At 42.3% G+C, this 26393-nt stretch overlaps 1 protein-coding gene and 1 long non-coding RNA gene across 3 annotated transcripts in view; one reads left to right on the forward strand and one right to left on the reverse strand.

Annotated features, from left to right (window-relative positions):
* The window catches only part of LOC141995538 (uncharacterized), a 22538-nt gene extending 13171 nt beyond the window's left edge, over positions 1-9367 (forward strand). Inside the window, exon 3 of the long non-coding RNA XR_012641347.1 lies at positions 9079-9367. This is a non-coding gene — a long non-coding RNA (uncharacterized LOC141995538). The remainder of the gene's footprint in view (positions 1-9078) is intronic.
* On the reverse strand, positions 3374-26363 carry IQCB1 (IQ motif containing B1). Of its 2 annotated transcripts, XM_074966776.1 has the most exons (14): positions 26240-26363; positions 23694-23807; positions 22624-22786; positions 20898-21027; positions 18705-18798; positions 17065-17164; positions 14931-15103; positions 14303-14412; positions 12907-13016; positions 8343-8485; positions 7682-7830; positions 7074-7205; positions 6527-6683; positions 3374-3725 (listed from the first exon to the last, which is right to left on the reverse strand). In XM_074966776.1, exons 2-14 carry the CDS (start codon positions 23791-23793, stop codon positions 3496-3498), a joined length of 1791 nt encoding a protein of 596 aa, XP_074822877.1. In that variant the 5' UTR covers positions 23794-23807; positions 26240-26363; the 3' UTR covers positions 3374-3495. The 2 variants fall into 2 exon arrangements, with proteins under 2 accessions (XP_074822877.1, XP_074822876.1); XM_074966775.1 differs by lacking the exon at positions 26240-26363.
* Between the last annotated feature and the right edge of the window lie 30 nt (positions 26364-26393).

Below are 26393 nucleotides of genomic sequence, written 5' to 3' on the forward strand. Positions count from 1 at the left end.
TTTCTGCTCATCTCTACCAACATTAAAACTTAATAAGAACCTTCTAAATTGTGGAGGTGGGGGGGAACCATGCTGAATTGCTGTTGCTTTCCATGTAGTTGTTTTTTTGACTGGTACCTACTGTGTAATGTTGTGCTCTGCCTCGTACTGGATGGGGTAAGACTAATGTTTTTTTTCCTTTTAAAGTAATATTTGATCCAAAGCTTTTTAAAAATAATTTCCCTTACTCATAAGAAGGGCACAAACCTGCTCCCATTAGAGTGAATGGGATTTTTTGCCTGAATTAGGAGCCGTACATCTGGGGTTTGTTCTTTTAAAAACTGCTTTCCATAAATGCAACTTTTTTTTAATATTTAGCTTGTTCTTCAGCATTGCAAAGGGGTTTAAAGTGTCAAAAGGCAGACTGAGCTCTGCTAAGCAGCAGCCACCCTTTAAGGGGCTTCCATCCCACAAGCCCAAAGTGGTCAGCAGCATAGCATCCAGGCGTTGACACAGCACACCTAAGTCATGTGCTCTCTCCCATTTACCTGCCTGGGAGCTGAACTGTGAGCGGACACTTAAAAGGGTTTTTAATCTGCAGCTGCCCAAGAGGCTTGTAAAGGTGGCCCATGTAAGGCTTTGCCTAGGCTGACTGGAGGCTGATCCAGTAGGATCTCTCCTCCCAATCAGCTTATCTCTGTGTCAGTTTTGCCTACCCTCATTCTGTTGTCACCAGCCTCCACGTATGGGCAGAACAGTCATTCTCACATGGTAGTGTCCTCGAAGGGTAGGCAAGGGGTAGCAACTCCATTGATTTTTTGTTTGTACTGTCTTTGTCTCTGACAATATTCTTCTGCAATCCCTCCTCACCCCCTTCCAACCCTGCCATGATCCCAGGATCATCCCTTGAAGGCTGCTCTAACTTGTGCCAGCTTCCAACAGTTACAAGGGGTTCAGAGAAGCCTTGACCATGCTCTCTCTTCCTCAGCCATGCTCCCTCCACTAGCAGCAGGGAGAGGGAGAAACTGCTACACCTGCTTTATGCCTCCGGAGGTTCCCTCTAAACTGGGGTGACCTCCCTGTAGCAGCTCTGCAGGCTTTAGCACTGTTGTGCCCAGGTTCTGGGCCAAGAAGTGGAGAGTTTTAGTTGCCCTGAGAAGCCCCCTTTGCCAGCATGACACTCTGTCTGCCTAGCACTTACAAAGCCCACACCACGCTGTGTGTTAGATTTAGGCTTCAAAGTATCGTTTGACATAAGGCCTCGTGTGCATGCAGGACAGGTTCCTGTCTCAAAAAAACTGACTGCATCAAGCTCTGTGAAGAAATTGAAGAATCACGTAATGGTGGTAGAGTGTCCCTTGACGCAGATATTTGACTCTAAGGCTGCAGAGTTTGTTTAGTGCCTTAAAAGGGTTCAGGACCAGGAAATGCTGCTTCTCTTCTGAGTGTCTTTTACTTGGGCATAGTTACGGTATTGAAGGTATTTCTAGAGCTCCCAACGCGCTAGTATCTAGAGGCAATGCACTCTCTCCCCAGGCACTCCCATAGCTTTCCCAGCAGAGAGGGCATTATGTGTAAAGCTGTGAGTCTGTCACGTAGGTCACAGATTCCCTGACCTCTGTGACTTCTGCAGCCGCCGGCTCCGGGGCCGCTTGAGCTGCTCAGGCAGCCCCTAGGTGAGTTGTCCCAGCTGCTGCTGGTGCAATCTCAGGCCACTGCCCTCACCCCCCAATAGCAGCAGGAGGAGTTTGGGGGGGAGCTCAGGGCTGGGGTGCAGGAGGGGGTGAAGGCTCTGGGCAGCACTTAACTAGGGGGGTAGGCTCCCTGGAAGCAGCAACATGTCCCTCCCTCAGCTCCTAGTTCTGCACGCTGCCTCTGCCTGCAGGCACTGCCCCCACAGCTCCCATTGGCCACGGTTCCCAGCCAATGGGAGCTGGCAGCATGCGGAGCGAGGAGCTTAGGGAGGAACATGTCACTGCTTCCAAAGAAGCTGGGTAGGGAGTCTGCCAGCCCCGCCAATTCCCCCCCCCCGCCCAACACCAGCGGGGGTCCTGGGCTGCTCCCACCCGAGCACCCGCAATGCCCCCCCAGACTGCCCCCTGAGGACCCCCCCCCCCCCCGGGCTGTCCCTATCCCCCAGCATTCGCAGCACTCCCAAGATTTCGTCAGGGGTATATAGTACAAATCATGGACAGGTCATGGGCCATGAATTTTTGTTTACTGGCCGTGACCTGTCCATGACTTACTAAAAACACCCATGACTATTAGGTAGCCTTAATTATGCGCATTGTTTCTAAATGGGATTTCAATGCTGATTTTTCAATGCACTCGATTATAAATGAGTCTTGTTTACACACGGACATTCAGGAAAGTTAATCTAAATTAACTAAAGGTGTGAATTTTTGAAGTGGATTTGTTAAACCGCATTAGGTCTTTTGCAGACACCCTCATTTTGAATTAAAGTGGCCTTAATTTGGTTTATCTTAATTCAAAAGTGAATTAAGATAAGCCAAATTGAGGCCACTTTAATTCTGAATGAGTGTTTTCGCACAGGGGCTTAATATGGTTTAATAAATCCATTTCAAATTCACACCTTTAGCTAATTCAGATTAATTTTCCTGAATGTCCACGTGTAGACAAACCCAAAGTGATTAAGGGTACGTCTACACTGTAATAAAAACCCTTGGAACCAAGTCTCAGTATTAAAGCATGTACACAAAATTAATGTATTTTAAGGTCTGTCCAGAATAGGGATGGTTTCCTGAATTGGTGCCTTAACCAGATGCATAAATCCCAGTGACTTGTATGGCTGGGGAGGTGGGGCAGAGAAGGGAGGAAACATAAGCACCCCCAACTTTTAACTGGGCTCCTGTCTATCACCGATCTGTTCACTTTGCTTGTATGGTCTCTTTCTCGCCAACTCAACCCCCGGCTCTGTCTTTGTCATTTTAGACTATGTGCTGTGGGGACAGAGGCTGTCTTTGGAAAGCACCTAGCTCATTTTGGGCACTCCTGCAATTGAAAAATAAACAGAAGTTCCCCAAGCATTTGTTCTGTGAACCCACTCTTGACTTCCAAGTACTTTCATTCGCTTAATGAAAAGTTGAGATTCTAAAGCCCAGAGTTTTCCAGTGATGTGATTTTTCATACCTTAGTGAATAATCACTGAAAAGCCACAGTTCATACATGTATTTTACTTTTTAAAAATAAATCAGGCACAAATACATATTTACAATTACTGTACTTGAATCCTGATTCTCGCATCAAACTGGATGGAATTTTACCTTGAACACAGCATAGATATCAGGTTCTTCTGCAAAAGGAGATTCATATACAGTTTTTTTTTTATTAAGAACAACAAACCCACTAAAATTAAAATGCCTTTTGATCCTACTTAATGCATTGTTTTAACACAGGACTGGAATGTTTTCTTTCCATACAGTACATACTCAACATGACTGCATAGTATGGCATATGACTCTGGGTCTCTGAATTACAATTTCTTCTGTCTGCTAACTAAGAGGATTTACTTCCACCAATAAAGAGAGTTCCAAATTCAATATTGAGAACATCATCAGGAATCATATCATCATCCATGAATTCATCTCCAAGCTTCTTCCACCATGGCCAGCGAGTACATTTCAGCATAGTATTATGGGATTGTCTGGCTTTGCATGCCACAGGGACTGACCGACTCATAAAGACATCAAGATCTTTTTCTGTGGCCTCCATGAGACTTGGAGCACCTGTAACAAAGAGGAAAACTAGTTGTAATTCTCTCTGTGGAAAGGAAAAGGCTAGCATAGGTCATTATTCTTGGATCTGTGCTTCTTGGTGCACAGGGTGACCTCTACTGCAGTGCTTTCAATGCACCCCAGTACCTGCATCCTCTCTTCCTATTGGTCCCACCACAAACTAAATCTCTGTGCATCCAATAGTTGCTGGTTTCCTTGCTTGTGTAGTACTATTCTATAGTTACACAGTGGGTAGCAGATCTAGCAATATTGTTCAATAACTTATTAAATTTTGCTCTGCCTGGGTGCTAAGTGGTGTCTGGACTGTGCTATTCTAACCCTTTGATCCCAGATTCTCTTCCTGGGTCCCACCAGGACAGAAGAAAAATCCTACTTGTTCTCATTCAGGTGAGCCTAACCTCCTTGCCCAACGCATGACACCCTCCCATCCCAGAATGGCCTTAGCTCAAAGTTTTCAGCCTCTAAAGCTCCTCACCAGTAGGGATGGGGATGCTTCCACCATCAGTCCATTTTTGACAAACAGAATGAGGAAAAACAGTCATCCCCAATTCTGTAGGGAAGATGATGTGCAAAGATCCTCATCCTTGGTGACTTAAAAGCAACAGAGATGGCTCTGTGAAAGGGCTGTCATAAAATAACAAAATAAAGCCTCATTACAAATCTGTTAGACATCAGCATTATGAACAGAAGGATAAGGCATGTCAACGTACGTCTAGTAACGCATGTCAATGTACTTAACCTCTAGGGACATATAAAAATATAGTAGCATCTACTACTTGTATATAAAAGAGATTTCAGTTTTGAAATGTGTTTTTACCATTATTCATGGTATAATCCTAATTTTCTCTAAATTAGTTTTGTGAGGCTGGCAAACCAGGTGCCAGCTTAGGCCAAGGCCTCACTTGAATACTGACAAACACATAGCTGGGATCAGTCTGGTTCACCTGTGCGTTAGTATTGTTAAAACAGGTATTACAATTATAAGAATGTACTTCATGTTTAGACTTTTTGAATGCTTGTAAAATGCTGCATGCTTTAATTCGGGGTAATCAATAGGCAGACGATGGGCTAAATCTGGACCGCCGGATACTTTTGAATGGACCGTGAAATCTTTTTTATTATAAAAAGAAAAGGAGTACTTGTGGCACCTTAGAGACTAACCAATTTATTTGAGCATAAGCTTTCGTGAGCTACAGCTCACTTCATCGGATGCATCACGAACGCTTATGCTCAAATAAATTGGTTAGTCTCTAAGGTGCCACAAGTACTCCTTTTCTTTTTACGAATACAGACTAACACGGCTGCTACTCTGAAACCTTTATTATTATAGTTATTGAGGTGTGAAAATATAAACCTTGACCAAGAAATTTGGACCTTGACAAAAAATAATTGACTACCCCTGCATTAATCTCACTTATAACTTCTGTATCCCATATCATAAGGTAATATCTTAGCATTTGCATTGTAAGCTTCTGTAATTGTGTAAATCACCAGACAGGAGAGACACATTAACTAGTGTGAAATACTAGTCTCCAACAAAAGGTGTTAGGTCCTGCCCAACAAAGAAGGCCCATCAATACCAGATACACTATATAGGGGAACATCAGAGGACAAAGGAATTTGACTGCTCTCCCCACTGCTGCATGAAGAGAATATGCGCAAGTGAATTCCTCCCATCAGCTGAGTTTGCTACTCGATGCAGCAGCGGGGAAGGCATAAAACCCCCCAACAAGGAGGAACTGTATCTCTATTCTTCTTGGACTCCTGAGCACAAGATTTCTAGGCTTAAGCAAGGAATCCCCAGCTGCTAGCCTGGGTTAGCCCTAAGGGACATACAGAGCTTGTTTATTATACAAGCTTTGATAAGGGTATGTCTATACTACCCACGTTAGAGCACAGGTGTGGCAGCACTGTGACGTGGGTAGTGTAGACACGCTTTATCGCTGGGAGAGAGCTCTCCAGGCGATTAAAAAAAAACCCACCCCGAACGAGCGGTGGTAGCTTTATTGCCGGGAGCGCGGCTCCCAGCGATAAAGTGCTGTCTATATGGGCGCTTTTCAGCACTAAAACTTTTGTCACTCAGGGGTGTGTTTCTTCACACCCCTGAACGACAAAAGTGTTTCGCTGAAAGTGGCAGTGTAGACACAGCCTTACTATTTGAAACTTAAGATTGGAACTCATTTGTGTGTGTTTGTGTGTATGTATATCTATAATATAATATCTACAGATTTATTATATAGGAAAAGGAAACGAGTTATTTACAAGATTAAAACAGGTAAACACACATTATATGTGTGTGTGTTTACCTGCTTTAATCTTGTAAATAACTCTTGTTTCCTTTTCCTATATAATAAATCTTTAGCTAGTTTATTATAGGATTGGCTACAAGCGTTGTCCTTGGTGTGAGATCTAAGGTGCAATTGACCTGGGGTAAGTGACTGACTGGTCCTTTGGGGCTGGGAGTAACCTGAATATAGCTGTGGCCTTGTGTATAAGGGACCATCTATCACAAAGATAAGCTTACCTGGGTGGCAAGATAGATTGGAGTACTCAAGGGGACTGTCTGTGACTCCATGATAAAGGCTGTTGGAGTACATGAGGAGTTTACATTGATAATTGGTCGGTGAAATCTACATGAAATCCCAGAACTCACAATCAATTTGGGATTTGTGCCCTGTTTCCTAACAGTCTGCCCTTAGGTTGGTACCCACGCTCTTGAGCCACAGCAGGACAGCTTGGCAAGTTTAACCCATGTAGTGACCAAAGGAATGAACCTAGAGACAGGCACATACTCATCAACAGCTCCATGTCCGTGCTGAGCTGAGCTAGTAACGCCTCTCTGCGCTGTTCTGCTCTGCGATCCAGGCTGCTCCTGAGCAGGTACTGTGCCAGCTTTTCCTGGGCCTGCCGATGTAGCTCCTTACTCATTTCTTCTGACATTTGGGAAGCCTGGAGGAAAACAACATCTGTCACTGTTAAAGGAATGGTTATAATTTTAAATCCTTTGTGGGCAGATTAATGTCTACAGAACAACATTTGCATTCCTTGTCTATTTGTAAATTTAATAATTCTGCTTCCTCCTAAGTTTTCTCTGCAAAGTGATCCATCATCAAGCAGATACAATTTTCCAATTAGGCTTTACTTAACCTGTTTTATTACATTAATGGTAAAAAAATGATCCTAGTTTATTCCTCTCAAAGACAAGTAAGCAGGATTAATATGCTACTATATTAATATGCATGGGTTATCTTGAGCACTGAAGTTTATATTACTGCATATATTTCATCCCTCTAATGCACTACGGTGGGTGGGGAATGCAGAGCTACAAAAGAGACACACCGGGTGCAGTCTGATGTAGTCATCCACCTTTTGCTGTAATGCTAGTTTCTGTGCACTGGTGAGTTCCATGGGTTCTTTCCAGGGAGAGAGAGCCTTCCGTTTCCTTTGACACTTTCCCAGGAATTTATGAGCCTGCATGAAAGAAGGTATCAGAGTATGCCATTTACAGGTTAGGGGCTTGTTTTCGTGCATCTTTTAAAAAACTCAAAAGAAAAATTTCCCAGCACTGCAGCCAGAAAGGTGCCGCTTTCGATTTCACAGTGCAGAGGGCATGAGTGGGCATGATCTGATATAAGCCAATAACTTATTGTCAGTGTTACTGCTTAGACAAGCTGCATAGAGAATCCAGCCCTCGTTCCAAAGTAACAGCTCTTACCACATTTTCATATGGACTGCACTGTATTTTGTGGTTTACACAGGGTTCTTAACAGCTGATGAAGTTTGGGGCTCTGGTTTGATTTGCTTGAGCAGTTTTTGACTATTTTAATATTTGGTTGCTAAATTCTGGCAAAGTTGTCATTTCTAGAAGTAAACAAGATGAGCCTCAAAAGGAACTGCAGTAATCCAGTCACTCTTGTCTAACACCAGTACAGAGTTTATATACTTACTGCTCTCTGGATGATGACAGCTGCCTTATACTGCTTAAGAGACTGTCTTTGTTGATGAACTTTTCTCCTTGCCCTATATCCCCTCCAGTGTCTCTGGATAGTTAACGCTGCCTTCCCCTCCATTTCCTGAATGTGCCTATCTACCTGACCTAAGGAGATGACAGAAATTCATAGTTACACAACTGTGGGGGTGATCTCACAAGCACAACAAGGTTTGGCGTCTCAGTCCTTGGAGGAAAAACCACCACTGAAAAGTCAGGCGTTGCAGCGAGTGGCATTGGTGGAACAGTAGGTGGCACTCTTTCCCCTGAGCCAAAACCTCAGCATACTAATCACGGCCACTGGGTTACTGGAGGTACAGTTCTCCGCATAGACATACCACTGCTGTGGGTTCTTAAATGAACCCAAAGGGATAGGATCTCCCTTTTACGTCACATCTCTGCAACGAGAAGAGATTTCAAGCCACCACGTCTTTTGATTACTGAGAATTTGAAGAGTTTAGGCTGTTCTCCACCAGACACTTCTGTCATAAAAAGGGATAGTCAGGGCACAGATTGCAGATGGACATGCGAGATTGGGAAATATTTTTGTTTGTACGAAAGATGGTTTTATGGAAACCTGAGCCCTTAATACTTTTGATACAGTTCAATATAAATCATACCAGGCTGGACTATTTCAAGTAAAGTCAGTTGCCGTTCATGAAAGAGCCTCATGGCCCTTTGTCTCTGAAGCTGCAATTGTTGTCTGAGGGTCTCGTCTTCTTTCAGCCTCTTTAAATGTTGCAATTCCTGTTCTCGTTTAGCTCTGCAATAGACACACATATTAAGAATTGGCCTAAGCTTTCAATTCTCAAATGCACATTTGGAACTAACCTCCAATCTCTGTTCGTCACTAGGCTGAATGATCCAGGGGTGAGGCAGCAAATCCTTAGAATGAACTGCCATCTGATCCCTTGGAACTGATTTGTAAAGCTTCTGTAGGGTCCATGCTGACCAAGTTAAGATCAGAAAATGGCTGACAGTCTAATCGCCAAGTCCCTTGGTATACAGAAGATCTAAGCCATCTATGCAGTTTGGTGTCAAACCAGAGGATATAATATGGCTTGGGATAAGTTTCTATCAAGGGCACTGCTGCTCATTGTAAGCCAGCTTCTCAGCTGACATAAACTGGAGTAGCTCCTAGTTTACATCTGAGGACCTGGTTCAGTGACTTTGGTCAGCTATAAAACTAGCGATGCATTTCAAAGTTGCCCATCACCATCTAGCAGGTGCCATACACGGTACAAAACAAGAATAGTGCCTTTACTGTCCGCAAAAGAATTCTCCCCTCCCCCTGCCCCCTCTTCTCTTTAAGGCTGATTTTCTTAAATTGGATAACTTTTGGTGATTGACTTCCAGGAGAAATGCTGACAGGTCGTTCTTCTGCATCAACATTACTGATGGAAGCCTAGGACATAGAGGCATCTTACATTGTCCCTTAAGAGCAGCAAGGCTCTGATTCTTCTTGATCGCAAGAACACCACAGATGAGGACACTGCACTGACAGCTAACTAATGAGACCCTAGGAGTTTAAAGTTGCAATTCTTCAACAAAAAAACTTCAAAAACAGACTCCAAGGAGAGACAGCTGAATTGGAATTAATTTGCAAACTGGATACAATTAACTTAGGCTTGAATAGAGACTGGGAGTGGATGGGTCATTACACAAAGTAAAACTATTTCCCCATGTTTATCCCCCCCCCCCCCCCCGGCACTGTTCCTCAGATGTTCTTGTCAACTGCTGGAAATGGCCCACCTTGATTATCACTACAAAAGGTTTTCTTTCCTCCTCTCCCCGGACCCCTCCTCCTGCTGGTAATAGCTCACCTTAAGTGATCACTCTGGTTACAGTGTGTACGGTAACACCCATTGTTTCATGTTCTCTGTGTATATAAATCTCCCCACTGTATTTTCCACTGTATGCATCCGATGAAGTGAGCTGTAGCTCACAAAAGCTTATGCTCAAATAAATTTGTTAGTCTCTAAGGTGCCACAAGTACTCCTTTTCTTTTTGCGAATACAGACTAACACGGCTGCTACTCTGAAAACGCAGGGAGTAGCAATCATCATTTTCCCCTCCAGCACAGTCCTGTGGAGAGGAGGGCATTCTCTAAGAGAACTAGGCCCTAGATTTAAAGCTCAGAACCCTAACGGTAATTGCTCAAGGCTGCCTCCTTTCCCCATCATGAGTTAAAGGGCCAGATTGCTATTATACTCCTAATTACATTCTATATGATATTTGTAACTTTACTGTATGTAGCAGAATGGTTTCAAGAAAGGCTGCAATCAGATTGTCCACAGAGGTTTCCAATCCTATGTATCTCTGCTTTAAACTGTCTCTTTGTGTTTCTGATCCAGGAAAGCACGTATTATTTTATATATTTTACACTGTGAAATCTCAGGATAAAAAGGGACTCATGACCTTCTCCTGACAATCTTATTCATGCTATTTTTCTAGAAATCCTTATCACTTCCACTACTTGGGAAGCCACATGAGTGTAGAGTCTGCCCTCTGATGGATTCCTCCAGTGTATGCCTGTTACACTGTCACTGTTGGATGTTATGCATTTAATAGGTTTCTATTATACTGACTATGTGTTTTGCAGAATGCTGGCTCTTCATCATTCAGAGGGATATAGAATGAAAAGCCACATCTAGGTTACACAAGAGCACCTCTTACAGGAAAATACACCCACAGACTGAGACCTAATCTTCCTTTTACTGGGCATGATTGAAAAGAACCCCCTTCTGATCAATAATAAAAGTATCGATAGATATTGATGTATGCCTGATTAACACGGATTGCTTCGTTGTAACAAATGTAAGATTAGTTGGTTACGTGACAGCCTAACCAACTTTTAGGGCAGATTAGCATTTTTTTAAAAGATACGTTAAAACTGAGAAATATTTCTGAAACCATACTGTTTTCAGAAGCATACAGCTGGCAGATTTTAAGATACCCAACTGCTATTGCGTGTGACCCACACTCAAGGTATGAGTTTCAGCCCCAACTAAATTTAACCATATTTACTGAGATCATAGCTTTCACAAAACTCCATAAATATAGTTACGCCCTGAATTCACAGCCACAGCTGCTGACTGCTGAAGCACCTCAAGTACGCTATATTGACATTCTAGGATGCTTTCAACCAGCAATGCTTACAGGATTCTAAGCAGTATTCTTACTCTTCGGCATAACACTCTAACTATCGTTTTGAATTAGACTGTAAACACTTTGCGGCAGGATTGTATTTTTATTATATTGTGCCTAGCACACTTGGTCCCTGATCAGGGCCTCTGTGCGCTACCAGAATAGAAATAATTACCATCCCTTCTGATCTGAAACTAACATACACAAAACTTAGAAACTGCTTCAACAAATGACCTACATTAATATCTGCAACTACTTAAATGCTTGCACAACAAATGTCAGCAGCCAGAGATCTCATCGTTCCCTTGGCCTCCCTTCAAGTTATTGCTAAACTCTGACTGTGAGCTTCTGGGGTTGGGTGCCTGATTTGTTCAGGAATACTGACCCAAAGTGGTCAGTAAGTACTTGGTGGGAGTCAGTGAGGGAGCCGACAAAACCAGAAGCCATCCCCAGTGAGGCCATAGAGGCCCCTCCACCTGAAGACTGGGGTTCCATGGAGTTTGGAGGTCTTGCAGAACTAACGAAGAGCAACTCTCTGTGGCATAATCCCTCAACTAATCCACACGCAAATACCCATGAGAATTTATGTAGCCTCCATCAGCATAAACTCTTGTGGGTTCCTCTGCTCCCTCAAAAGGTGGTTTTGGCTCAGGTGTGGAGGAAGCGATAGTGTGAGAGAGCTGTGCTCACAGGCAGGATGTGGGGGAGGGAGGGGTGTCACTGAGAAGCAGTGTAAAGTGGGTGGCCCTCACAGATGCCTTGTTATCTGTGATTTCATAAGCGTGGCCATACGGGGTCAGACCAAAGGTCCATCTAGCCCCGTATCCTGTCTTCCCACAGTAGCCAATGCCAGGTGCCCCAGAGGGAATGAACAGAACAGGTAATCATCAAGACTCATTCCCAGCTTCTGGCAAACAAAGGTTAGGGACACCATCCCTGCCCATCCTGGCTATAGCCATTGATGGACCTATCATCCATGAATTTGTGTAGTTCTTTTTTGAACCCTGTTATAATCTTGGCCTTCACAACATCCTCTGGCAAAGAGTTCCATAGGTTGACTGTGCGTTGTGGGAAGAAATACTTCCTTTTGTTTGTTTTAAACCTGCTGCATATTAATTTCATTTGGTGACCCCTAGTTCTTGTGTTATTTCCCCACTAACCTTGAGACAGGCACACAGTTGAGGGCAGAGGTAAATACCTCCCAGCCCAGATGAAATGGCAAATCTGGTTTCACACCTTGTCTAGGATTTAAGGAGTGTTGTTAGAACATGGTAGTTAACATATTTCAAAAGTCTAGCATAGACTTTAAAACATGCCAAACTGGTTGAATTAAAGCCTAGTGGGGAACCTCAGTTTTAATTCAATCACTTTAGCATGTTAAAGTGGATGCAGCCTTGTCTACACTAGACTTTTCAGATGGGTCAGTAAGAATGTATTACCTACCATGAGCAAACATCACACCTTAAATCCCGATCTAGCCGGATAAGAATATGACATTCATTTGAGTTTCATTCTTTGTGAGCAGAAACAAGTGTCCTAGATCTCATTCCATGGTTTGCTGGAGGGACCTGAGATACAGCTCTTAGCAAGTCAGTTTGTTACCTTTATTGTTTCTTTTTTCCATCTGAGAAAATGCCAGGTCTATTATACAGAATGTGTATAGGAACTTACAGTGCTTTGTGTTTTTTTAAAAATATCTGAATGTTCATGAAGCCCAAGGAGATATACTTACTGCAACTAGAAGTAGCTGGTGAAGACTAAATAATCCAACCCAATGAGGTAATCTAGTGCTCAAAAAGACTGACAAAACTCTGACATTGTGGACATTCCATATGTTGCTACTATTTGTTGCAGTTTCTGTTATAATTCATAACTGATTTATACATATTTAAATACAGTTAAGAACAATATTGTGTGCAATTTTGTTATGTAGAAAAATCTATTCTTTTTGTTCATATATAGTGTCCAGCAAAGCAGTTTCTGAGAGTAGAAACCCTGTTTTCCTGAATCCTACTTACAAAGGGATGGTTTTTTTACCTGAAACTTCTTTGTAAGGCAGTCACTGCTTTAGGAAGCGTCTTTAATCTTTTCCTGGTCTGAAATCCCCTCCACACAGCCTGGATTAAACAAGCTGCTTGATGCAGTCTCTGAAATTAACAAACCAGTTGACAGAATACATTCTCAGCATATATAAAACGTTTTATTGCTACTTGCTCATTTGGAATAAACTCAGTGTTTGGTCAAAACTGATTTCAGTTTTCACATGCTCTGTAGTTCACTGTTTCCAAATACTTGGGTAGATTTACACTCCCATAAATAAACTACTAGCATGAACCCTATATTTGTTACCAGGGCAGCTGCTCTGTTCATCTGATTCAATTTTCTATATGTAGTACATAAAGGACTTCACAGAGAAAATCCATCAGCTAAAAGTCTTTTTTTCTAAGTGGAGGGCAGCTCAGAAAAATAATCCAGCTAATGTTTGAATCATAGACTCATAGGACTGGATAGGACCTTGAAAGGTCATCTAGTCCAGTCCCTTGAAATGAGGCGGGACTAAGTATTATCTAAGTTCTACACCATACATGACAGGTGTTGTCTAACCTGTTCTTAACCTCCAATGACGGAGATTCTACAACCTCCGTAAGTAATTTGTTTCAGTGCTTAATTACCCTTAGAATTAGGAAGTTTTTCCTAAAGTCTAACCTAAATCTCCCTTGCTGCAATTTAAGTGCATTGCTTTTTGTCCTGTCCTCAGTGGTTAAGTAGAACAATCTATTATCTTCTTCTTCAATTATATTTTTACTCAGTTACTTTTCAGACTAGAACTGTGCTTTACAATTAAAACAATCCCTGTACAGTTCTAGCTCTTGGAATAACATCTCTGCGAGATCTGAATGTGTGACTCTTGTTGTCCAGGTGGATAAAACATGTACTTGCTCTTTAGTCGAGCCGAGTGTATCTCTTACTGGTCACTTCTTTTACCTAAGCACTTACATGGCCCCCATCTCTGAAGTATGCAAGTGTCTCCTAAGAATGTACAGATCTAACCTTACACATCTCTGTGAGGTAGGGAAGTATTATTTTCCCTAGTTTAGAGAGGGCTGAACTCAGGTAGAAAGACATTAAGTGACTTTCTCAAGGTCACCCAGGAAGTCTGTAGCAGAGTTGCTAAATGAACCCAGATCTCCTGAGTCCCAGTCCAGACCTTAACCATAAGATCATTCTTTCTTTATTTCTTGATGGGCATATGTCCTCATTTTTGGAAGTGGTTGAGTAGAAAATAAAAAGGGGGGTAATTTAAAAAAAAAAAAAAAAAGACACATGTATGAGCAGATACTGTTTGGGGCCTTTGAAAGGTGGGACAAGAGTAAACCCAATATATGCAAATATAAACCCACTAAAGAGAGAAGTCTCATTAAATATTCCGCACCTGCATTTCTCCTTTCCTGCAGAATTCTGAGTAAAGAAGGTCCAAAAGTTGATTGAGATTCCTGTCAAATCCTTTGCCAGACCATTGCTTACTTAGCAGAGTTCTCAGTCCTAGGTGAGAGAGGAAAAAAATAAGCAAGTTACATTGTTAGAGCTAATTTTTCATTCGCTTGCTTACCAAACAGATTTCAAACTAGCAAGCATAAAGCTGAACGTCAGACAATCAAATCTGATTGTACGTGTGATGGGCTTTGGAAAGGGACATTAAATCAGAGCTAAATATGAGGACAGGCAGTTACTTTTGAGTTTCAATGTAAAATGTTTTTGATGAAGAGCTGATGGTATAAACATCACTGCAAAATGTTATACAATAGTTATAGCTTTGTAGGTACAAGTCATTGACTATCTACAGTCACATCCATGTGACAGTCAGATAAGTTAAGTTTTTTGTGTCTGATCAGCTAATTTCTGTAAAGTACTTTGAAGATCTAAAGCACTACATAAATGTTAGGTTTTATTACAAGTGCTTTCATGTTCGCCACAGTGAAACTTGCTCTTTCAGGACCTGTCACTAACCACTCATTATTCTGGAATTTTTCTTCCCTGAGACAAGAAGTAGAGAGACAAACCTTTGTAGCAGGTACTGAGTAACTCCACAAGTTGGGGGTGAGATTCTGCCACTGACAGCAACAATTTTGTAGTAGCATTTCCTGTGACAGGATTGGTGGTAGATGAAAGCTTATAAACAAGTTCATCTAAAACAGAGTGAAGGATCTTTTCATCCACATGGAGTAACACAGAACTAACAAAAAGAGACAAAAGCAAGCCAGGAATGTTACTGAGGATGCATACTTCAACAATGGCTTTCTTCTTCTGAAGCATTGGGCACAAGGCAATGCAGGATACATGATTCGCTAGATCAATGGTCCAACCTAGTATGGGAGCGGGAGGGAATGGATGACCTACTGGGCCTTTTCCAGCTATGTGTTTACATTAAAATGTAACTCTAGCTCATGTTTCAGAGTAACAGCCATGTTAGTCTGTATTCGCAAAAAGAAAAGGAGTACTTGTGGCACCTTAGAGACTAACCAATTTATTTGAGCATAAGCTTTCGTGAGCTACAGCTCACTTCATCGTATGCATACTGTGGAAACTGCAGAAGACATTATATACACAGAGACCATGAAACAATACCTCCTCCCACCCCACTCTCCTGCTGGTAATAGCTTATCTAAAGTGATCACTCTCCTTACAATGTGTATGATAATCAAGTTGGGCCATTTCCAGCACAAATCCAGGTTTTCTCACCCTCCGCCCCTCCACACACAAACTCACTCTCCTGCTGGTACTAACCAATTTATTTGAGCATAAGCTTTCGTGAGCTACATTAACCAATTTATTTGAGCATAAGCTTTCATGAGCTATTACCAGCAGGAGAGTGAGTTTGTGTGGGGGGGGGGGGGGCGGAGGGTGAGAAAACCTGGATTTGTGCTGGAAATGGCCCAACTTGATTATCATACACATTGTAAGGAGAGTGATCACTTTAGATAACTATTACCAGCGGGAGAGTGGGGTGGGAGGAGGTATTGTTTCATGGTCTCTGTGTATATAATGTCTTCTGCAGTTTCCACAGTATGCATCCGATGAAGTGAGCTGTAGCTCACGAAAGCTTATGCTCAAATAAATTGGTTAGTCTCTAAGGTGCCACAAGTACTCCTTTTCTTCTAGCTCATGTAAGGTTTAACTCTCCTTTAATTATGTCTTTGATCCTAGAATGAAACAGACATTTTTGTATTTAAGACTAAAACAATTCCTAGGGCTTGATACTATAAGGTGTTGGGCATTCTAGGTCCCATCCAGCACTGCACTTATTCACACGCCATTCACTACTATAAGCATGTAACTATTCTCATTGACTTGAATGGGATTACACATACACTAAACCGTTTTACTGCAGTGGGACCAGAGTGCTTAGGACCTCGCAGGATTGAGCCCTTAGGGACAATTCTATCCTCAACTAAACTGCTCCCACTCCTATTGTCAATGGAAACTATTAACATGTCTGAGGGCAGATATGGGTACTTATATAGCAGTTTACATGTTTGAAACTCTGCAAATTTAGCTAATCCTCACAATACCCCTCCACAGTAAGTTTAAGTATTATCAGCCTTTTACAGAAGGGTAAACTGTGAAGCAGATGTTACTGACTTACCCAAGATCCTAAGTATTTCAGGGCATGTCTACACTGCAATAAAACACCTGCGGCTGGCCAGGCTTGCAGGGCTCAAGCTGTGGGGCTATAAAATTGCAGTGTTGACTGGGACTGAGCTGGAGCCTGGGCTCTAAGGCCCAGTGAGGGGGAAAAGTCGCAGAGCCTGGACACCAGCCCAGGCCCAAACATCTACACTGCAATTTTATAGCCCCACAAGCCTAAGCGAGCAGACCCAGGCCTGTCTTGGGTATTTTACTGCCTCAGTGGCAGAGCCAGTACTACAATTTGGGAGATATTCCAGGCCATTGGACTCTAGTGCAGTTCCAGGAACTAAAACAAAAAAAAAAAGTGATATTCACAATAAATAAAGCAATTTAAGGATAGAGAAAACTGCCCATTTTAAGACTTCTCCAGCAGAGCCTGGTATAAAATATCTTAGGCATGCAGAAACTTTCCTTTTACAAACCCAGTACCAAACTGATCTTTAAATCTAAAATAAATAAATAAATTAAATAAAGGAAAATCAATAGAATTCTTTAAAAGCAGCTAACCTGTTAACTCTCAAAATATTCTGTAACACAGACATCATTGCAGTTTCAGTTTCTACATCATCTGTGATTAGCAACTGCAGGAAATGTTTACTCTGCAGCACTGCAACAAAGGAAAAGGAAACAAAATCAAGAAATAATCAAAGCCAGGGATTTAATGCCAGTTCATTTGTAGTTTACCGAACAGACCTATAAAACACATTTCCTAGCAAGTGAAGGGAGGGTCACTGTTTTTTTAGTAGATATTCTTTGCCTTTCTAACTTTTACAGTGAGACAGAATGGGAAAAGGAAACGAGCCTAAGGACTTGTCTATACTGGGGTTTTTCTGCACGGGTGGAAACCTCCTATGTAGTAGGGCTGAGGTGGTGTAAAAAGTTTCAAAGACGGGTAAGCTACGCAGGCACAAGTCTTTTTACAGTGGGGCAGAGGCATGGCGCAAAAGTTTCCAGTGTAGAGGACTCCTGAACCTTCACTCTCTTATACCAGTTTTACGTCAGGATAACTTCACTGACTTCAATTAAGTTACAATGGAGTTAAATAGATGCAACAGACTAGAGATTCAGACCCACTCTTTTTATTTAATAATTATCCAGTCATTTGTATTGTTTAAACCCATGTGCTGAAATTTTAAAATATTTTTTAATGTCAAATACTGGGCAAAATTCTTCTCTCTGTTACATTCTGAAGTCAATGGAATTTATACAGGTATAACCGAGAACTCATTTTTGACTGAGTATAGGTCAATTTGTCAGATGTTTCTAGATTTGCCAGCACTTCAATAAAATTAAATAATACACTGTAAAGCTTTTTGTTTATGTTTTGTGAACCTGACCCTGCAGCGAGCTCTGTCTAGGCAATCTCTTGAGCCCATATACAGCTCATTTTAGGACAGAGGTGTGAAAGTTTCAACTATGCATTTATATTAGGAAAAGCTCTGATTGTTGTTAAGATCTATAATTAAAAATGGAAGTTGCAGGGAAAAAACTGTCTGACCAAATCAACAACCTAAAAATGGAATGTGGCCTCTTCCTTTTATTTTTGCTTTTCTAAAGGCCTAGATTGCCTGTTTCATTTGCTGATGCTTCTATTGTATAATGCAGAGGTTGTCAACCTTTTTCTTTCTGAGCCCCCCGCAACATGCTATAAAAACGCCATGGCCTGCCTGTGCCACAACAACTGCTTTTCTGCATATCCAGTAGATTAAAAGCCAGGGCCAGCGTCTGGGGGGTAGCAAGAAGGGCAATTGCCCAGGGCCTGATGCCACATGGGGCCATGAGAAGCTACGTTGCTCGGACTTTGTCTTCAACCCTGTGAGGCAGGGTTTGGGCTTCAGCTTCAGACCTGCAGGGCTCGGGCTTCAACGTTCTTCGCTGGGCCCCAGCGACTCTAATGCTGGCCCTGCTCTCTCGTATATTTTGGCAGACCCTCGGAAACCGAGGCCCTGGACCCATGGTTGAGAACCACTGGTATAATGGATTATTTCAAGAGCTCATTTAAAAGTATGTGATAACCGGATAAAAACAGGACACAGACTGGTTTTGGAATCACTCCTGAACCCTTCACTAGTCATTGTAGTTATATTAAAATTCAAAATTTTATTAGTTATTTGATGATGCAACGAATTTCCAACCCTTTCTCTTACCACACTCTGTTAGCTGAATATGCCCACCAAACAGCCAGCAGATGGCATCAGTTACTGTCCGGAAACACCGTAAGAATTCACTTTTTTCTTCATCCTGAACAAAATTAAATAAATAAATAAATTATAGAAGTGGTCACATATAATCCCAATTTCAGGCCTGTATTTTGTGCTATATCCACAACTGTCAATCAGGACATTACACTGTATATGATCCTTACTGACCATGAGACATGCAAGTTATACTAACAAGCTAATCCATAATGTTATTAGCTAATACGTTGATTTGTGAATGCTGGATATTTCAGCAATTCATTCACTTTAATGAGGCTTGTACAGAGAGTGAGCCTGATTCTGATCTCATTTACAGTGGTGTAAACTCAGAATCAGACCGCGTACAGCATGTACAATTTACACAATATTAAGTATCTGAATATCTTTAAGAGCCTCGACCTTGATCTTTGCAATGAGGGACTGGTACATAAACAGTAGAAACTGTTTGAGTTCTCAGTAGACTGTCAGTCTTATTCAAGACAAAATAACTCATAATAAGCACTGTGGCAAAGGATGCTGGATGCTTATAGGCCAGGTCCCAAGTGAAGTAAAATGCTGGATCCCCACGTCCATACCCCTCCTCAGAGGGTCCACATCAACTCCTGGCTTCCTCCTCCATCCCCCTGACACCAGATGCTGCAAGAATTCATAATCGACCCTGCCATTCAATCTAATGCAGGGGTTCTCAAACTGGGGGTCAGGACCCCTCGGGGCGTTGTGAGGTTATTACATGGAGGGTTGCGAGCTGTCAGCCTCCACCACAAACCCCACTTTGCCTCCAGCATTTATAATGGTGTTAAATATATTTAAAAGTGTTTTTAATTTATAAGGGGGTCGCACTCAGAGGCTTGTTGTGTGAAAGGGGTCACCAGTACAAAAGTTTGAGAACCACTGATAATGATTGTAAGGAACATGCAAGCAATGAGGGTCTTAGGTCTATGAGAGGGACTGGAAGGGTCATTTAGTCATAAGTTGTCTATGTTTGGTGGAGTGGGGCTTGCTAAACCCTCTCAGAATGTGTGGTCAAGGCTGGAAGCTCAGTTACCTCTGGACAATATGATTGGAAGTTAAAGTACTGACCTTTGATATAGCTTGTGCTTGCACTCAAGGATAAATCCTGCACAGAAGTGGGTGATTCAGTAGCATGTGGGTTGAGGCATATAATAAGAAAGTGTGGGCAAAATTACACACTGTGGGTAGACAGAAGACTCCAGGGATGTCAATTGGGAAGCTTTCACATGCTCTAAATTCACTTAAAAGAACTGAGCAGACAGAATATGTCATACTGCTGATATATAATTACTACTCAGGAAGCATGTAGTTTCCAACATAATACTGTACAGTGTATGAAAACTTTGACTAAGTGCAAGGAGCGAGTCAGACAAAAAGAAGTGTAATATCTAGGGGGAAAGTTCTATTCAGGGAACCCATCAGCATCCATGTGGTTGGTTACTCAACTTCTACTATTTGTACGGATCCTAGGGTCTCAGAGTGCTTCTAAAACACTAGGGAATTTCGCCATGAAATACCCTTTTGAAGTCACTAAATAGTGGTTACTCTCTAAAATGGGGATGAAGCAACACTTTCGAAACTACCCACTGATTTGGAGTTTCTCAATTTTGGGTGCCATGTCAGTATCAGGGGGCATTTTTGGACATTTTGGCCAGGTTCATTTAGAAAGTACATGGCAGAAGAGACTCCAGACCATCTTTCCAAATAGTAATTTCCTCTTCTGAAAATCTGAATACAGCACTACGAACAGAGTAGTTGCCAAGTCAGATTTTGTCATTTGTGAAACTAAAAGGTAACTCATGATTGGTAGACTCCAAATTTGATTGCCCAGTTTTGTTGAGCTGTTTTTGCTTCTCATTTATTATTGCTTTTTTCTCAGGAAAACCCACTCTCAGTAGCCAAGCTCTTCACAGCAACCCTGCAGTAACAAACTAGTCCATGCACACATAGGATGAAAGAAATATTCTGTGAGGAAAGTTATTCCAGTTTCAAAACTCCAGAAGTCAGTTACAGTCAGTTATTATGGTGTATCTGTAGCAGAACCCTTCTAATTCAGTAGACGAGCTTGGAAACATTGTCAATCAGTTACAAAATGTTCCTGGGGCTCACTTAACCAAGCAATTCAAATACCTTGATTGCTCGGATAAACCGTGCTTGCAGATGTCTTCCCAAAAACAGGAGGTTATCGACAGCTGAAGGAAGTAATTTATTGTAAAATTCTTCAGGATCTTCTTTCACCTCCAGTCCCACACAACACTGACTGAAAAGAAAGAGCACACAGATCTGAACCTTGCAGGGTCTGTTGGACAAAAGCAAGTGAATAAATGCCAGCAGAGACTGAACGACAGACAACTGTTGCAACTAGCTCCAAGACATCTACCTCAGAGGAAAAGAATCATTAGGCTGTTGGAGAGAGAGAATTTGTTTGTCTTGGCCAAAACCATATCTAGGTCACATTGCCCATTAGCTTTCTGGGACCTGTTCTGATCTGTTCTACATACCATCAATGCAATGCTAAGATACTATGATACCATTAGAAAACCAGGACAGACAGACAGACTAAAATCAATCTGGAACTGGAGGAAGGTTTTGTAAACCAAAAAATACCATGCAGATAAAAACACAAATTCACAAATAACTGGGGGGATACTTTCTGCAACCTTCCTCTTTTTTTAAGAATGTGGGTGAGCTAGGAAGTCAGTACTACAGGACTACACTTTAACCCTCAGTATTACTGTCTTGGGCATTTTTGGAGGAATCCTTTTAGAAATAATTACTGTCATATAGTCACACAAGTGGGCAATTTTTCTGCACTAGAGCTGGGCAAACAGGAAAATTCATGACCATTTTGTGAATTTTGCTTTGAAATGCACCTCCACCTTCTTGTGTGCAACCCTTTTTGTTAGCTTTCCATGAATATTTGTACGAATGAATGTAGTTAATCTGAACACTGCACAGAAAGTCAATGCCAGGTGAACCACTGAGATTCATTTAGTTACAAGAAGACTTGTTTTGTTACAAAATTAATTTATTTTGTCTGGAAGCAGAATCAGTTTATAAAGCTTGGGTCACTCAATCGGAAACAGAAACATTATCATGTAACTTTGGTGCCTGATCTTGAAGCCTAGCAAATTTCTAATATCAAAAACTCACACCTAAGAGATGGTATTAGAGAGACAAAGGTGCTCTAAGGACCCCACTGCTTAGGAATTTGCTCCCTACTTAGTCCAAAACTTCAGGGTAATGTGCAAAGCTTATCATTTGACCCAGAATTTAAAAGTTTGGGGGTGAGGAGGGTAGAGATTGTTTGAAGGTGATTTGAGTTTTAAGTTGCCTGGCTCAATGGTGGTGATTTCATACCAGGTAGAATATTGCATTTAGATATCATTTGTGGTATATTTTTACATGATGGCCAGGGTACCTAGAGTGTATGGATAATGTCCACTTTTTTTAAAGCATTTCTACACATCTAAAAGAAACAAAAAACAATTTGTCAATGACCAAGAAACTGAAGTTTGTTTGCAAGAAGCATGTGAACAATTCTGAATAAGCAGTACATTGGTAAAAATCATGATCTACTTGAGGACAATTTACAGACAAACAAGGGTAAATCCGACATATTATTTATTCCCACTGAATAATCCGCCCAGCATGTTGAAACACAATGCAAATCAGTTAGGCTTTGCCCGACCTCTCTACCCTTGACACCACTCCCTGCACTCTCACCCTGACATTTTCTGCGCAACAAGCCTTGTTTTGGATGTGAGTCAGTGTAGAACAGCTTGAAAAGAAAAAAGTGAGAGGAAAGATGTGAAGGAGAACAAGAATAAAACTTTACAGCTGCTTTTCATTTTACCTTAGTATCTCTGATAGCTGGGCAGCAGTAGCCCAGCCCCCAGGCAGTCGAGAGTAATCTTGTTTAAGGACCAACGTACAGTATTGAACAAGATTATAATAGTAGAGGTCCTGTTTAATTTTCTGTGATTCTTTACTTCCCAAAGATGTACTATTTAAAATTTCTGGGGGGGAGAAAGAGAAAAAATTGTGCATATGTTTCTGATCCATAAGAAAGCAACTAAAAAAAGTTATTTTTCAAAACATAAAAGGCCGAGTATAAATATGCATCTGAGATCAGTGTTAAAAAAAAGCCCAGTAACAATAATGTAAAACATACTTTAAATGACTATAATTTGTTAACTTGTATGGTTACAGATACTGTATCGAATTAAAGATCATATTCCTGCTTGCTAGTTACAGATTTAGAAGAGTGCAGCAAGAGCATACATACGATGTGGCAGGTAGCCTATATGTATGAATTTGCTAGTCCATATAAAACCAAGATGAAAATCCATTATGAAAACCCTTATTAACTTGATTATAATAATAGTCAAATTTCAGAGCTGGCCCCAGCTCGCACACCCTAGCCACCGACCATGTGCCGAAGGAACACTGCCAGGGTAAATCTTGCTGGAGGCACTGGTCGGGTTGTGTAAGAGAAAGAATAAATGAATGAATGAATGTTCGGCTTTTTTTATGTCACTTCCAGGCAATCATTCCCAACCCCACTAACTCTGCCCACAACCCCTCACAGAAGGGATTTTAACCAGGTACAGTGTCCCTGCCCACAGTAGCGTGGCTTTTACAGGAACTGTACTGGCAGCGGGGGATAGGCAGAGAAAAAGCCCATAGGGGCTAATCCTCTACTGGACTGAGGGTTCCCTTCCGTTCAGACCCCAGCCTCATCTGTGGTTCCCAAGTCAATTGTCACTTTAGGAAGATTTACAGGCAGTTCTATGTTACTGACCTTATGGAGGCCCTGGTGAATATACTCAAAGGAGGGAACAATTTGACTCAGTTATATAGGTTATGAAAATGACTGTCCACACTTCCGCATTCCCTACTTATACCTTAAGAATCTTTATTTACCTTTTAACTTCAACAGCAACACAGGAACATCCTGATCAGAGCTTTCAGTGACCTGAGCGGCCAGTGCCAAAATTCTGGAATCCACAGCTGCTGGCTTCATTTTGTATGTGTCAGCTATATTTTAATAAAAGGAGTCAGTAAACAAAAGCAGCTAAGCTCAAAACTTTTTAACATGCAGTGCTTTGTAGCTAATATATATCATACCTAGAGTTGTTTAACAAAGGGAGGATCAGTAATGACATTGTGCACAGAAGAGGCACTAGTAAATCTGCATTTGTTATGTATGCACACGGGGCACATTTGATTCACAGGGTTCTTATAGGATTTTTGGCCAGGGGAATGGTGGTGAACAGAACCAACGAAGAAACAAGATTGAACTTTTATCTCATCCTCCTAAGACTGTTCTGCTAAACAAACTTTGACATATTCAAGAGAGGACAAAAATCACTGGGAGAAGCAAATGTACTTTGAGCTTCTAACAGGCTGTGTCTACACATGCATAGTTCATTATTATTGATAGCAGTTATGTTATGAACACAACGGACTCCCAAGAAAATGCAATAAAATGAGAATGTTAAAACTGTTTAGATAGGGTTAGGTTCACAGTAACTTTCAGCTTAGCTTGCCCTTCCTTCATCATAGGGACTGAGTGGCACAAATGGGGCCAGATGCTACTTAAGAATTTGTTCTCTTAAAATGGATGAATATTGGCACTTGTCCATAACAAAAATCAAGTGAGGGAGGAAAATCTTATGGTTAAAGAACTGAATGGGGACTCAGGAGATCTGAGAATTCCTAACTCTGGGAGAGAGGTCCTGTGTAACTTTCAGCAAATAATTTAATCTCTCTGTGTCTCCGTTCCCAGCTATAAAACAGGATTAATACTTCCTTTCTCCCACCCTTTATCTGTTTTATTTATTTAGACCGCAGTTCTCTTTGCAGGACTGGATTAGCTTAGGCTGCAAGCTCTTTGGTGCATGGACTGTCTCTTAATATGTGTTTGTACAGTGTCTAGTACATTTGGGGCCTGGAGATGTGTGGGGCCTTGAAGCACTGCTGTAATAGAAGTAATGACTGTTCTGATGCGAGGAAAATGTGGATTAGAGTAATGTTAGGTTAAGCCTCTTGCACTTTTTTTAAATAAATGTCCTCTTATTTTGGGGCTGCGGTCATTGAGAGGTATGGCTTACTTCCATGAAAAACTGGCTTTTTAAATGCATTAGGGGTAGGTACACATCTTAAAAAGCCAAGCAAAATGACTTCTGTCGCCTTTCATCACCTTGCTCCACACAAACGTCTCTCCCTGAGGGAAAAAACAAATAAAATCCACCCTTCTTTGTCATGTCTGTTTAAAAAAAAAAAAGTTCCTGACAACTGTGGGAATAGAACTCAGATCATCCTTCTCCAAAAGCATGAATCAGGAGAATCTGCCTTACTGCCAGCAGCTGGGGGAGGTGTCTAGGACACACATTTGGGCAATTTTGGCTCTATTCCATACAGAACAGTGGTGACACATACACATTTAGCCAACTCATTACATTTAAAAAAAGCTGTACCTGGCAAAGCAATGATTCTACAGAAATAAAATTTAAAAAGAAACCTTTGGCATTGCAGGTTTATTGTGGAGAAAACTAAAAATAAGATAATGTGTCAAGTCAGGAACGCATCTAAGGCTGAGATCCTCAAAAGTATTTAGGTGCCCAAGGCTCAGTTCCTCAAAGTTAGGCTCCTAACTACCTTTAAGGATCTGGCCCTAAGTCTTTAGAAACTCTCCTATGTAGGCAGCAAATTTCCACCTTCACCTTTCAATAGGCAACCGGTGGTGTGTGTCAGTGTCAGCTGGCCTTAGGCAAGGGCAACTCAAATGGATGGCTTGGCTCTCACAACTCCTGGGGCCAGGCTCCCAATGGAGGGGCGAGAGGTGAAATCACCACCAACCCCTATCCTGGGATCAGACACAGCCTGGCCCTGAAGACGCTGAGCCCAAAGAGGGAGGCACCCGAGGATCCAAACCCGATTCCCCCCGTCCCCCTCCAGAGCAGCAGGATTAGACAAGGAGGCAGCTCCTCCTCAAGCTCCCTTGTGGCAGGGGGAGAATAGGGAGATTCCCAAGGGCGGGTGCTTGGCACGAGTGAGCATCGTGCCCTGCCATCAAGAGCCACCAGCTAGGGACCCACGTACCCTCCCCCCACCCGAGGATGGGAGGAGCCCCGCGTGGCCGTGCCCATTGCCCTGCCCCTCCCCCAGGATGGCAAGAGCTCTGGATAGCCCCCCAGGAGAGCTGGAGCCCTAAACGGTCCTATCCCATTGAAGTGACAGGCCCTCCGTGGCGCGGTTCTAGCCCCTGCCCTCCAGGGGCTTCTCCCCGCCTCCGGGATTCGAACCTACGCCCCCGAGGCGGCGCGTCCCGAGCACCTATCTGGGCGCGCTGCCTCCCCCACCCCACTCTGCCAAAACCGAGCCCAGAGGGTTGTAACGACCGGTCGCGAGCCGCCCCTCCCCCCCAGCTATGAGGTCACAGAGGTCTTTAGCCAACTGCAGCGTACCCCTGCGACTGTAATTTGCATATCCGCGTCCAGAGCCCAAGCGCGCGGAGCAGGGAGCCGCTAGACCTACTCCCACCCTAACCGTCCCTCTGTGAAAGCTGCATACAGATGCCTCGCGCCAGGTCACGACCGTACCGCAGTAGCCTCTGTCCCG

This window comes from Natator depressus, chromosome 11, assembly GCF_965152275.1.
Source record: "Natator depressus isolate rNatDep1 chromosome 11, rNatDep2.hap1, whole genome shotgun sequence".
Classification (NCBI taxonomy): Eukaryota; Metazoa; Chordata; order Testudines; family Cheloniidae; genus Natator; species Natator depressus.

Coding starts and splice junctions, on each gene's coding strand:
- IQCB1 (XM_074966776.1), bottom strand. CDS start 23,793: ATGAAGCCAGCAGCTGTGGATTCCAGAATTTTGGCACTGGCCGCTCAG. Junction 17,165..18,704: donor TATTCAGCTAACAGAGTGTG/GTAAGAGAAAGG, acceptor CCTTTGTTGCAG/TGCTGCAGAGTAAACATTTC. Junction 7,206..7,681: donor CTGTCATCATCCAGAGAGCA/GTAAGTATATAA, acceptor TCTTTCATGCAG/GCTCATAAATTCCTGGGAAA.